This window comes from Bactrocera latifrons, unplaced genomic scaffold (genome assembly GCF_001853355.1).
Source record: "Bactrocera latifrons isolate USDA-ARS-PBARC rearing strain unplaced genomic scaffold, ASM185335v1 scaffold_45, whole genome shotgun sequence".
In the NCBI taxonomy this organism is placed as follows: domain Eukaryota; kingdom Metazoa; phylum Arthropoda; class Insecta; order Diptera; family Tephritidae; genus Bactrocera; species Bactrocera latifrons.
Genome location: NW_017537101.1, coordinates 1613433 through 1628757, shown reverse-complemented (window position 1 = coordinate 1628757; position 15325 = coordinate 1613433). Strand labels below are relative to the sequence as shown.

At 34.4% G+C, this 15325-nt stretch overlaps 1 protein-coding gene across 1 annotated transcript in view; it reads left to right on the top strand.

Annotated features, from left to right (window-relative positions):
• Window positions 1-207: 207 nt before the first annotated feature.
• LOC108973022 overlaps window positions 208-15325 on the top strand; it is an 85783-nt gene continuing 70665 nt past the window's right edge. The window contains exons 1-2 of the mRNA XM_018940011.1: window positions 208-360; window positions 2477-2782. Coding sequence (XP_018795556.1) covers window positions 2659-2782 — 124 coding nt within the window. The 5' untranslated portion in view covers window positions 208-360; window positions 2477-2658. The remainder of the gene's footprint in view (window positions 361-2476; window positions 2783-15325) is intronic.

Genomic DNA, 15325 nt, shown 5'->3' with positions numbered 1-15325 from the left:
AAAGTGCGCTGTTCATTTTCATTCATAAAAACCGGAGCCACCGATTGCTATCAGCCAATTCATCCGCTCGCCAGATCGTTCATTTCGATTTGATCGAGAGAGAGAGAGAGTTGGAGCACACATTTGAGCACAGCCCGGCCAATAGATTTAGCAAGCTGCTTAAAACACTGCAACCTTAATGGAGCAGCGAACAAACGGTGTTGGGCGTTCGTGAAGAGCGTACGCGTTCATTGTATTCGAGAGGTAAATTGTTGGCGTAACATGCTTAATGCGATTTTGCGCTAGTACACTTAATTGAAAACGGTGTTGCAGCTTGCTGACTTGTCGCAGAAAGATGTGTGTTTGAAAAGTGGAAAGCAAGTAAAGTTAAACATTTGTTTACAAAAGAAAAACTGTGAAAAGTCGTTGACAATACTTAATGATGCCTCAATGAGAAATACATATATACCGTTATAATATGAATATTAGTTTTCCCTCACGCTTCGACAACATGTCAGCTATTTCGCTTTAAAAACGTGTCTTTTGAAGGGAAAAGTCGTGAGCACGAATTTCGGCACTGTCGCTGCAGCACATGCGTCTAACTGTGAATACTCGAGCATGCATATGTTGCGCTCGTTGCAGCTGCAGTGAGATAAATCACAGCGCAACGGCGACTTTCATCGGCAACAGTCAGCCATTATAGTATCATCACCGTCATTTGTGAGTGAGTGTTGCAGTCGCCGTTGTTTCAACGCTTCGAAATAAGTGTTTTGGCAAAGTTGTTGACTCGAGCGCGCTTCAGCGTCGAAAATCGAAAGTGCTGTGTGCTGTTACTAATGTGGCACGATCGCTACAAATATAACTGACTTGTGAGAAAACGAAGCAATCACCTTTTGTAAAAGCAAAATAAAAAAAAATTAAATGAAAAATAGTAACAAGTGATTGATCGGCAATTAAAGTGCGATTAGTGTTGATCTTTGTTCGGTGATCGGTGATCGGTGTTCGTTGATCGTTGATCTTTGCAGAAACGCAATATAAATCTGAAATCTAGTGATCAAATGAGTGACAAAACAAAAAACTGGTGTCGACGGAAATGTGTCTGCATGTGTTTGCATAAAAGTTCATATTTTAACGTTTATTCATGAATAATGTTGCAAGTGCATTGCCGTTATGTAGCAAGACAAAATTATTAATTTCCGTGTGCAGGAATATATTAATAAATACAACGCAATAAAGCGCGCACGAAAGCAAAATAAACAATTCAAAAAATAGCAAAACAAACAGTTTAAAAGGCAAAAAGAAAGCAATATCAAATAATTAATAAATATGAGAAAAAAGGACTTATAAAAAGTGCGGAAAACTCATAACGCTTTCAAAGATAATTTAATTTGTTTAATTAATCACAACAGCTGGTTCGAAAACAAGTTATCTCATTTTATTTATAAAATGTAGAAAAATAAAAAATATTTTTTCCTTAATTTATTTGCTACTACTTTTTGCAGTGTTACCTTCTCAATTAATAACTTTTTTTAATTTGGTTTTTGTTTTTCTTTTTGTTAATTTTTATTTTGCATTCCAGTTTGCACGCGATCGCATTGAATTCGATAAGTTTCTGCTCTAATAGTTTGCAAAGCCGCGAAAAGTGTCGGTTTTCATAATTTTTACACGCCACTATTTACTTATTTTTTATCGAAGCTCGTTTTTCTAGTTTATTTTTAGTTTATTTTTGCTTTATTTCTGCACTTTTTGTGCATATTTTCCTCTGCATTTTTTATGTGGCTTCTGTTTGACTGACTGCCTGAATTACGAAACGCGCTTACGATTTTGCTAATTCCATTTGAAATTTTTATGAAAAAAAAAATTATATAAAATTTATATTAATAACTTCAAAATTACAACAAAATTATGCATGCGCAGTAGAAACACATGAATAAGAAACCAAATATGAAACTCGAGCGTAGCCAACAGCTATGAAACCGACTTTTCCTGCGCGTAATTATTGGTTTGGCGCACAGTAGCCACCGCCGCCGCACTTTTTTCTCTCTCTCGTTTTCTACTAGCTATACCGTTAGTCAATGGCATAACAGTGCGTTGGCCGCAACACTGACCCCACACACGTCAAATCGCATATTGGAGTCAACACGCGCGCACACACACAAAACAAAACAAAACTCAATGCACAAAAACAAAAATTAAAGCAACAACCAGTCCCCAGCCGCCAGCTGCCACAGCGCTGTGAATAACTTGCTCAAAAACAAAGAAAACGTAGATGCTGGCATTTCAGCGGCGTCACGATCATGTTAATTTCTGCTGCGTAAACTTTTCCCGTTTACAAAAGTGAAATTTCTCCAATTTTCACCTGCGGTCGCTTGTGTTTTTTGTTTTTTTTTTTTTTTTATTTAATTATTTATATTTACTTGAGTCTGTAGCCGCTGTTGCTTAAGCAGTTTATTGGCGTTGAGTGTTGTCTGAAATATTATTTCCTATTGTTTTTTAGTTAAAACAAGCATAAATTTAAATTTTTCTGCAATAAAAACTGAAATAACCACAAAGAGAAAATTAAATAACAGAAAGACGAAAATTCGTACAACATTTTATCTTCGGGGTGCGAATTAGCTCTGCTCCCGCTTGTTACTTGTGACTTTTCATTTCATTCAAATACTTTTACGAGTAATTAAAATGGTATTTCAAAAACAATACTTCATCATCGGCCTGTGTTTGCTTTTGCACTCGGCAGTTACCGTCACATCCTCCAAAGCCGATGTTAAGGAAGCTGTAAAGGAGCCGCAAGATGCAAAGAAAGGTGAGTTTTTTAAATTATTTGCTGAAGCTATTTGCTTACTGAAATCGTTTATCTGAAATTATTTGCTAAATACAGACGTAATTTGTGAAAAAATATCAATTATACGCCAGTCAAATTCATCTAGGAAACCAGGCTTAGAATTAGTTTTGTTTAAAGAGTTGCATGAAACCCATGTGGGTAAGAAACAGCCTCTTCAACAAATTTTTTCTCATATAAAAAATACATATTTTATTGTTACAAACATACACTATTAACAAAGAAATTTTTGAAAAAAATATTTTAAACTCAAATAAAAAAATTAAAGTTTCAGTAAAAAATTTCGGAATTTTTTTTTTCCCAATATACTACTTATTCGTTTATCCAAGTCTTTAAGGATTGTATCTCAACGCCCTGTGTAAAATTTCATGAAGATCATTTGAGTAGTTCTCGAGAAATCTTGCCAACCGACTTAGCCTAGCTAGCCTCGAGCGCACAAGTTCTCAAGGTTGTATCTCTGAAACTATTACTCCGATCAATTTGAAAATTTAGAACAATATTCTAAGAAATTCGAATTTTTGGAACCTGTAAACCCATGTAACCTTTTAACAGTGACTTAGAATCAAATAAGAATTTTTAGCATTGCTTTGTCTAAGAGTATCGTTAGATTTCAGATAGTGGATTTATTTACATAGGTTCTTAAATCTTGAAATTTTCACACGCCAAAATGAACAGAAACTGTGGAAAGCTTAGCGAAATGTTATGCCTGCAATAACAGTACACTTGGCTGCGTATTGACCCAACCAATACTAGTAAGATATAAGGAAAAATAAATATGTCAGTATTTTTATGTTAGAAACTATTTATCTCCGTCACGCTTTTTGCAGATAAACATGGTTTGCTTCCTGATGAATGTTCTCTAAATGGCCAATGGCTGTAAGTCTTTAAACCCTTTTCCTGGACGTTGGACCTAAACGGAGAATTGAAGTGGTTTAAATGAACAGAGAAATAAAATGGGTTAAATTTCATTTCCCTGTTGCATATATACAACATGTCCTTTGTGTGAGGTATTGTAATAAATTATTTTTGTAGACTCTTAGTTCTTGCCTTCACATACTTTGGCTATATCTGCTTCGCTATCTTGCAGTTTGATACTATTTATTAGATGGTCAAAAAAGTCTTGCGGTATTTTTATTGAATTTTCAATTATTCATAAAATTTTTTTTGATGACTGATGCCCAGCTCTTGACCGATGCTACGGCTGCTACTATGCCGGTCTCTTTCGACCAATTCAGCGAAACTGTAGCGGTTTCATAAACTGCACACATTTTCTTGCCGGCTTGAGATGCATTTTTGCCTTTATCGTAGTACTACCGTAAAATGTGCCGTATTTTCTCTTTATTTTGCTCCATGGTTGCGACGCTATAACTCACGAATGACTTAAAAGAATCGACAATCAATTAAACACGTGTTAGCGAGTGAGATGAGCTTTCCAAAAGGTCTCACCGCCAACTAGCGAAAATAACGCAAGACTTTTTTGACAAACAATATTTCCATCTTAGCAATTTGGTCTATTTGGGTTTTCTCCTGATAGTTCCTAGCAAGTAGGGTATCATCTCTGCCTCCAAGTCGTTTACAGAGGTTCCTGACTTGGCTAACTCGAATCCTTTTTCAATGTCAAAAATCTTATTGCTACCGAGAATCCAAATTATAGCAGTGTCGAGTTCACCTGCTAGTAAGTTTAAAGTCTTCTGACATTTTTTGACCACGCTGAAGTTTCATTTTGGCGACGCCAAGGCTATCTGTGTATGTAGTAGATCTCTGTTTACTCCAATTAGTTATTAATAAGAACTCCACAGGTTTTCTCCAAACGCAGTACTTCCGCTTAGAAGATGCTAGCTTAGTTTGGTGGACGGATGAAGAGTAAGATATCAAGATTTTCTGAGTATACCCCTGTCCCTACTCCGCAGTTCATTTTGAACCCATATAGTTTGAAATAGCATTCTCTTTCACTACTAAACTGATTTTAAAGTTAAGCCAGTGTTTATCTTTCAAATATAAAATTTTTATTTTGAACATTTGATTAGAAACCTTAACGTTTCTGTCACAGATGCTCGACCGAAGATACATGCCATTGAAATCAGAGGACAAAAGATGATCTCCATATATTTAGTACTTACATTATTAGAGTACTCACAACTTGTCATAACGCGTCACAAAATCAAAAATTTTTACACTTGTTAACAAAAATGAGATTACGCAATTACATACAATTCTCAGTGCTATGTTTTCGCTTCGTTAATTATAACTTTATAAGACTGAAACACTTATATTATTAATTGATTTGATTTGCTACTATTAAATTGATTTTTTCAGGCGACTATTAGTTTTCTCTTAAAAATCAATCAGTTAAAAAAATTGGTTTTGTCCAAAAAATCAATTTTATTGTACTATATGACATAGTGTAACGACTTCGCAAGAAAATTCATATACTTGTGTTTTTATAAAATTGGCTTATGATTAACAGAAATATCGTTCCTGATCCTTCATATTCCATTCATTATGAAATAATTAATATTTTTGATCATAATAGTTTACGGTACTTTATTTTAGTTTCTGTTTGGTATGCCGAAACACTCAAAAAACATCGAGTAACCATAAAATAAGTCGAGTAGTTCAAGAAAAATACGGTTTTGAAATCAGTATTCATTATCTATGAATTTAAGAAGCAGCTTCAATCAAAAACCGATTTCTTAAAGCTAACACGCCTCTCTAGATTAGGCTATTAGAAAGTGAATATGGATTTTTTCGTGCATCTTTCATTAGTTCATCTTGGGAGGGCAAATTAATTTGTATATTATTCATTTTGCGGTCTATTAGTGAGTGAGTAGAGTCACATTCCATTTGTGTATGCCCTACGACTAAATACTTATGCTCAATGGTAATGTGGTTTACTACACAAAACGATATTAAGGCATTGCATAATACTGCATTCCGATTTTGGTAAAACGACCATCAGAATATATAATAAAGTGATGGATGTTTGGCGTATTAAGTATTTCTTTCTTTATGCGCTTTATTGTAATTGTTGCGAAAGTCGAAGCAACAAGACTGCCTTCAGTTTCATCCCAGACAAAGTTGTCAGATATATGAGTAATGTGTTATACAAAGTAAAATTATGAACTTGATGTTTCATTTTGTAATAAGAAGCATTTGCCTTTGACTGCGGAATAAGCTTCACCGCTGGTATGTATGTACATACATATAATAATAAGGAGCATAAGCCCTCCTTACCACTTTCAATGTCATTTTCTTTTTTTTTTTTTTTTCTTTTCTCATTTCTCATTTCTCTTATATCTTTTTTGTGGACATCATATTGTTCCACTGAGATATTTTTTGATTCGAACGATATGCAAGTGTCACACATATCACTTCTTGGTTTAGAAATCGATAAATTATTTTTATTTAGAAATTTCATAAAATTTAGGAAATATATAGGAGCGATACCATTTGCATTATGCGATTTACAGTCTCGAGAATAAACTTCATAGACATTTGTGTACGATTTAAGTTCTTATTGAAAATAAAATTTATTTGTATACGGATTCTAGTTTCAGAATGTCTTCCAACCATTTAATTAAATAATTAAATTTATCTTGATGGGGCTTTCCCGCTTTGTGTTTCTTCGATTTTCCACTTGTAAAATTTTTTTWTTTTCAGGACCAAATTGAGTGCTATAAAGTTCACTGGAACTCAAACAACTTCCTACCCTAGTTGCCGAAATACCAAAAATTATTTACGATGCAAAAAATAGGATATTGAATGTGAACGTCGTGAATCCGCTTTTCAGCATGAACTTCAATAAACTTTCTTTTGGTCCCATGACATTTGCCAAAAATTTTCAATTATCTCCTTCCGCACATTTTCCGAATAAAGAGAACAATGCCGAGTTGCAATTTTCACACAATAAATAGATGTGCATGCTGCTTTTATTTCTCGTGGTTTCCTTTTGCTAAGCTGTCATATTTTTTACCATACACTCGATTTTTTATATTTTCTTCCCTTTTGTCAATTTTTTTACAACTTTGCAAACTTTCTTTATTATTTTCAGAATCTTTAATTATTTCGCGACACTTTTCTTTTTTTCCCTGTTTTATAACTTTCAGTATAAAAATCAATTACTTTATATCACCAAAGCACATTGCGCATAACCAATAGAAATAAACATAATAATTAATCAAGACTAACTATGTTATAAAAACAAAAAAATACTCTCTTATTTTTACATGAGTGATGATACGTTATTTTGTTTAACGAAGCCATGCACTTGTTGAAATTTTTTTTTGCACTTTTAATATAACTTGGGTATTTTGGGTCACAGAAGCCTAAAATTTCTGACACTTATGTAATAATGAATTGTAATCAATAAGAAAACCAATTACGAATTTTTGATGATATGTTATTTTGCATTTCAGCTGACGATATAAACATATATTATATATGATCTTACTACCGAATTTGCATTATTGTACATTTACTACAATAGTATTGAATAGTGTTTTTATATGAATATTTTTCGGAATACCAAAAAGTTTTGTACCATATATAAATATATACTTATTTTAAACTGTCTATCATTTGTGCAAACATCTGAGTTGTAAAAAATAAATATAAGAAAATAACAATCAAAATCATCCTTGTGGTGATTTGAACGACAAATGTCCGCCTTCATTAATCACCATCCGCTGGGAGCGTATTGCAATTTGCCCTCTTTCCGACATTTGTGACTAATTAAGTAATTGTAAACGGTATAAATGTCAATTAGAGACACATAAAGTATTAATATTTCGACACAAATCAATTTCCTCAATAAAAGCTATTATAAATGCAAATCGCATTATGTAAAACGCACTTCGTTGAAAACGCATCACTTCATTAGCTGTTTATAGCGATTCATTAAGTGAATAATTAGCACATAAACTTCCACTAATGTGTGGAGAAAGTGAGAAAGCGGATTTCAAGATTGAGATAAAAAACTTGAATTCACTAGGAAGACATTGCTGATTTGAAAACTAACCTAAAATTTAGGTGTGATATAGTTGTTAAAAAAAAAATTAAATTTAAGGAAGAAAGATTTTCAGTGCTTGTAGATTTGCATGTAGTTTTAGAGCTTATAATTTCCAGTGTTAATGTAAGATGAAGTGAAGGGAAAATACAAATTTAGAGATATGTAATTTAAGTAACGTTCCCAGAGTTGTGAGCTGGAACAGCTTCGGATGAGAGACATAACTCGGCTGTAACAACGTAACCGTTATTTACGCCAATAAAGAAGAAGAATTTTAGTAAGATAACAATTTAATAAAATGTTTCATAAATTTTTGGGCATTTTGTTATTTATAAAAGTAATCTGCAGAGTAAATTTCATGTAGGCCGAATTTGAACTTTTAGTGAAATGATGACTTGCTTTTGAATGGCTTTAAAGGGAAAACAAGTTTATTATCTTACTGTCATTTAACATCTGACTTTTATTTTAATTTTATTTTACACATTTTCGTATTTCCTCTTCTCATTACCATAAACGCCTGCGGCGGATGCTTTGGCACGCACTGCCCATTTGAGTGCCCATACAAAGTGTGCCACATGCTGTCACGAAGCAAGCAAAGAGTATATAAGGTATATAAGGTATAATAGGAAATATTTTATAAATTAGCATTGATTTGGGGTTACCTGAATGATAAGCAGAGTTCAAAAAAATAAGCAAGCAATTAATGATTAAGAAAGAAAGTTTTGATGTCATACGAAAAATCCAAAAATACGAAACTCTCAAATACTTATAAAAAAATGTTAGAGTTTTTGTCATGTTCTCTTGTCAGCTACGGACAAAAAGTCGCTACTAAAATATCAAAATGGTTGCAGCGGAAAATGATTGCACCAAATCTAAAATCCCTTTTCTAGACTTACAATCGAACAATGCCCAAGATATTGCTCTGAGTGATGCTATCGCTGTTACTTTCGTTAGAAATGAAGGAAATGAATTTTCCTGAAAAATTTTCCTGATGGCAAAAGCAATGATGCTGTAAATATGATTATTGTATGCCAATATATTCAACGGTTAAGTACTGGTTTCTTGATTTGTGAAGCAACCGTACTAGTACAAGTCATGCCCATATTCATAAAGATTACAAGGGGCTGTAACGTCCGCAAAAAAAAAAAAAAATTTAAATTTTTTGGGTGATCCTAAAATAAAATTGAGTGAGTTAGTTGGCGGTAGATTGAAGAAAATGCGCTCTAAACTAAAGCCCCATGGTCTGCGTTAAATTTATCCTCCAGCCGCTTTTCAGTGAAATGATGACGTCGAGTTAAAAGTAAACTCATTTTCGAATCGAATCGATAGTTGCAGCACCTTTACATTACTTATAAAAAGATGTCTTCGAAATATAAAGCCATATTTTTTCACGAAAAAAAGGTCTTTCAGTGTTAAGCCAAAGACTTTATACTTACATAACACTTCTCAATATTTATGTTTGAAATTTTTAAAAACTCTATGGAAGCTTTGAGCCTCACATTAAGGAAGAAAGTTTTTTAAAGGATAATGCTTTTTAATAACTCATATTTTTGTATACTTGTTTATGGTATGGTGGTGGGAAATCATTTGCACGACTGCAATCTACCGATAATATGAACATAACGATAAACAACATCTCACGATCGAAGAGGAGTTGCAGTGGACTCGCAGGGGAATTTTCGAAACATTCCAGATCGAATTTTAACTTATATTGCGTTATGTATATTCGACACGATATTATATACATTTACTTATATTCATACATATAAGTTAGATAAAATTGGTGGATGTTAGAAAAATATTACGCTGCTAGTCGGAATTAAGGGCGAACCTAAAGCTTCAGGGAAGTATTAGACAGTTTTTACTATTATGCCACGGTAGAATGTTGATCATTTTGAATGAACTATCATATTTGCACACCACTAGTTACCGCTGTTTTTTTCAATGAAATCGCTATTTTGTTGTAAGGAAATTGTTAATAATGAATTGTTCGAAGTATTGCCCATCGCTAGCCACAACTTTTTCCCATATTTTTGGCAAATCTTGAAGTTACGATAACACTGTTAATTTTGTGATGCTATCTAAGATTCAAGCCGGATCCTCATCGAGCAACGTCTATAACTCAAGGTTCTGGAAGGTTTTTGGCTTCTACTTCTAAATATCGGATTCCTGATGTGCTTTCGCTGAAGATTTCTTTCACCGAAAGAATATAATCAACACTCCCCGCAAATGACAATTAAGGACTGTCCCGTAAAAAATTGACCCTTCGTTTTTCATTAATAACAAGAAAACCAAAGAATTTTTTTAAAGTCTTGTTTTATTTCTTATTAATGAGTACTATAGAGATTACAAATTATAAATAACATTTAACAAATTTTTATTTTCTGTAAAAATTTCTTACTTTTTTCTTAAAGCCCTTCATTATGTTTTGTACAGTATTTTCATCGATAGTACCGTACGACCTTCGCCACTTATTTCTAAAATCTTGTAAATTTTTTTGCAGTACCTTTACTCTTCCGGAGATTCGATTTCATTAGAGACCAATATCTCTAAATAGGTCGAAGCTCTGGACAATTAGGTGGATTCGCTTTTCTTGTAACAATATTGACATTATTGCTTTCATACCACTCCATGGTAGCTGTAGAATAGTGAGAGGTTGCTAAATCAGGCCAGGATATTACAGTACCCTCATGTTCGCGAATAAATGGCAAAAGACGTTTTTGAAGGCACTCGCTAATATAAATTTTTGAATTGATTGTGCCCTGTGTTACAAAAAAACTGCTTGTCAAACCGCAAGTACATTCTTTTCCTTAAATTTTCTCTGTACTTGCCCCTTCTTCATACAGGTATAATATTCATGCCCCGGTAACTGTTTGAAATCTGCCTTAACGTAGGTTTCGTCGTCCATCACGCAACAGTCAAATTTTGTTAGGTATCCTTCATACAAATTTCGAGCTCGTTTTTGAGCTTTTCATCGGAACGATCTGGCACTCTTTGAACTCTATATGTGTTTAGCTTACTATCACTCTTTATCCTTTGTACAGTACTTTTAGAGGTACCTGMTTTAACAGCAACATCTCGTACTGAAGTTTTGGGATTCTGCTTAAAAACATCCTTCACTCTTTTTGCCAAATTTCCTTCTGCACCTGCTTTTCTACCTGAACCTTTTTTTCGCCCTTTTGTAATTCGAAACAACCCTTTTAACAGTACTTTCCGATGCTCCAGTTTTTTTTAGCTATATCTGAATATTTCAATTCTGGATTTTCCAGGTAAGTGGACAAAACCAATTCGCGCACTTTTTCTTGATTGCTAGACATCTTAATAGTTTGAAGTGTTGACACCAAATGTTATACATTTTTTTAATCGTCAGATTATAGAGAAAAAAACAAGTCCCCATTGACACTAATGCCATAAACTGTTACGATAATCTTAAGGAACAAAAGGGTCAATTTTTTACGGGACAGTCCATATTTGGCAAAAAAAATCGGACATATACGCACAACCAAAAGTATATCACACATAAAAAAAGTCTCTACTGTGAAAACGCAGTTTCTTTTTCGAATGTCTAAATTAAATCTACCATGTTTTAGATATATCAAAATCACTAATTGTTGGAGCCATCTATTGACAAACAGCGCGAACTTAGTGGCGCAAGGCCAGTTCACTTATGATTTATTTGAGAGAAATGTTCAAAAAAAAAAAAATTATCGGAGCAAAAAGATACTGGTACATAAACCGCACCTTCCTTTTATAAGCAGCAAAAATATATGTTTATTTTATCTTCATTCAGGAAATGATATTCTGATCATATGTTCATTGAAGAATATTTAAAATTCAGGTTATAAAAGATTTGAGTTTAGATAAATTTTCTATGAAACCTCTGTGTATTATTTTCCAATTATTACTAAATTTCAATTATTGACAATAACTATTATTTTTAATTGCTAATTTATAAGTATATATTGTAATGGGTGATTTTTTTGAGGTTAGGATTTTCATGCATTAGTATTTGACAGATCACGTGGGATATCAGACATGGTGTCAAAGAGAAAGATNTTCCGAATGGACCACCTAAGACGCAGCCGCGGTCAACATTTAAATGAAATTATCTTCAAAAAGTAAATGTCATGAACCAATCTAACGTTTCAAATAAAGAACCGATGAGATTTTGCAAATTTTATGCGTTTTTTTTTTTAAAAAAGTTATCAAGCTCTTAAAAAATCACCCGTTATAAAATATTTCAATTTATAGTAATAAAAATATTTCATTGTTTTAATAATTATTAAAAAGCAATAAGATTAGTAGTCATAATTTCGGCTAATGGATTGCAAGAAATTTAAACATTTAAGCGTTTAATCATCTCTGCAACAAGCCAAGCACATTTGTTTCAGAAGTTGATTAAATAACAAATGATCATTTAAATAACTGTAAAAATCACTTTGCCAATAAATAACTACATTGTTTTTCTGCCCATTATTTACATCATACCGCTGGCCATTAAAACCTAAGCGCAATCAATTGTAAATTAAACCTTTTATTGAGCCAATTGTTTGCTTATTTATATGGGTAGCGCTTCCTTATTACCAAATAATTACCTTTCCAAAAACATACAACAAATAGCGAGTGTCTTTGTAATTTCTTATTTGGCAGCGCGAACGGCGTCTAGCGTATGCCACTTTGCTGCGGCAAACTACCACAAGCGCCGCCTGCTCCCAAAGCAATGCGCTGCCTAATAATTTACGATCTTTGTCGCCCGCTCCCCACCGCATTGTTGCCACATCGTCCCCCTTTCTGCGAACTGTGCCGCCTTGTACCTTTTGGCTAATGTGTCAATGTGTTAGGCGCTTCGCGAAGCAGTTGAGCCATTGTTTGCCTACTGTATTTGTAATCATTATCTACATACCGCTCCAGCACAATGGAATCGCATGCATTTCGCTTTGAATTTACTGACTTACTGCACTTTCACTGTTTGTTACTATGAATTGTGGCAAAAAATAGCGAGACTTCTGCTTTTTCTCTAAGACAAAGTAAAATAGCACACATGCAATTTATTTTGCAATCAATGCCACACACACATACATATATACATAATAAAAAAAATATTAAATAAAACAATGCAATTGCAGAGTACTTCACTCACACGCTTCAACTGACTCACACACATTAAAAGAGCGTTCAGGTAAATTCGCTGGCCATGCATAATGGCAGCCGAAACTTTTGCAATCTGCTTGACTGGGTTTTCTTTCAATTATCTTCCCCACATTTTCCAGCACTTCTTTTATGCATTTACTGCGCATTGTGCAATCTTCAGCGCTTGCCACGGCTGCTGGTTGCACACAGCTTACTAAAGTATGCGCCGCCGCTTGGGTTGAAGGCACTGAGTTTGCTAAGTAAATCGAAATTCACTGAGCAAACAAAAGACTTACGCGCCGAACTTGCGCACCGAAAAGGGCAAAACTAATTGCGGGCTAAAAGTTTTGACCCACATTGTACGCCACGCACAAGTTGCACGCTATACTTACCGGTAAATATGAAGTTCGATAGCCAAGACGCCCGCCAGCTGGACGACAGAACATCTCAGTCAAAGGCGCACTAAACGATAGCACCCGACCATTAACCCGTCAAAGGCACCAGTGGCTGATGCTGTTCAACACTCAATATTGAATTTGAGTAATATTCAATACCCCAGCAATGCAAAAATATTTAGGTGAGAGTTCATGCAGTTAAGCAGCTGGGATCATGCCGCACTCTTTACTAACTTTTCTCAAAGTCACTTGAAATTTTTGCATTTATCGGAATTAGTTGTTGCATAGTTTGTGCTATTTCACGGCTGACAGCATTGGCAAATGTTGCGCCAAGTTAATTGAAAATGCGAAAAATATAATTGCAGGTAACTAAAAAAGCTGCGCTTAACCGCAACAAGATTTAAGCTGTGGTCACTGGTGGCCGAAGTATGTTGTGTCGAAATGCTAAAAAGGCAAACTTTTGTTAAGTTTTTTGTAACAATTTTTTCCAATTTCATTAAAACAAAGTGTGAACATAATTTTGAAAAAAACCAGACAGTACTTTTTAAAAAGAAAGAAAAAAATTTTAAATAATTTTTAAAAAAGTTGAGAACACAAAAAAGTAAAAAAAAAAATTTTTAATTAAAACTTAAACTATTTACTATATTTAGGTGGAATGCCATTTCCAGGACTTTATTTGCAATTGCTCGACGCGATATTTTCAATATTTTAAAGAATATTCAATTGAGTGTTGAAAGCTTAAGGCAGTTGAAGGCGGGTGTGGAAATGAATGCTTAATAGCACTCACACACTGCCTTTACAAATGCATTTATTATATGTCCGTATGCTTGATTTTATAAATCACTTTAAAGCTCACTGAGCACGCAATGCAGCAGCAATGCGAGTGACAACAACAGCGGGCAATCGCAAGCGGTGGCTGCCGCCGTCACAGCCAACACAGTGGGATGCCGTGAGTGCCAGCTTGCCGCTCCAGCTTCTAAGCTCAAATATATGTGAATTCAGGCATATATGTCATGTAGCTATGTAGGTGAGTAATAGGCAATGTTAGCAGCCGAAAAACACTGACACACGCACATGCTATCAACTCTGACACAATATCCCCACATCAGCCGCAGTAACCCAAATTGACAAATGATTGCGTTACTTTACGCCGCTCTGATGGCAGATAGCGTCTCATTGTTTTCATACATGCCAAATACCATGTGCGTCTGTATGTAAACGCGCTGCGCCAGCTGTGGTTGGTTGCACATGCGCCAAGGCGCCCAGCAGCCGAACCGCGCGGCTTGCGTGCCGAGGACAATTCCAAAATCTAGACATATATTATGAGTCTAAAATCATGCGCTGCGGCACCTACACGAATATACAGACACATGTCATTACATGAAAGCGACGCGCATGCGCATGAGCATGATTATGAGTACTCATGCAAATGCCTATGTGCACACACGCACAGACACATCTATTCGCTGGCACGATCACTTGAATTGACTTCATTAGGGTCTCATTATGCACATAAATAATTGTGATTTGTAAATGATGTGAATTTTCTCCGTTTCATAATTGAATTTCGCAATGTTGGTTTTTTGCGCTTTCAATACTTTGAGCACAGGCTTAAGAGCTGTGACTTTTTTTTTTTTTTTTGACAACTTTTTGACTTTAGTTGTAAAGCTGTGCATTTGGCGTTTGATGTGACTTTTCTTAATTAAGCCATTATTTCATTGAGCTGGGAATGTTGAGGTGCGGCAATAAAAAATTGAAATATTGCAACTGCAAATGCATATCTATGATGCTTATGTACATATGTATAATAAATTCGAGGCCCCACAATAGCATGAGGATTTATTCAAACTCGTGTTAAATGAAGATTTTAACGAATCAGTAGATGCAAATCTAAGTGAAATTTTCAAAACCAAGCGCAAAGAACTAGAAAAAAACTATAAAAATGAAAAGTACGGGTTTCAAGGCTTTGTAATAAAC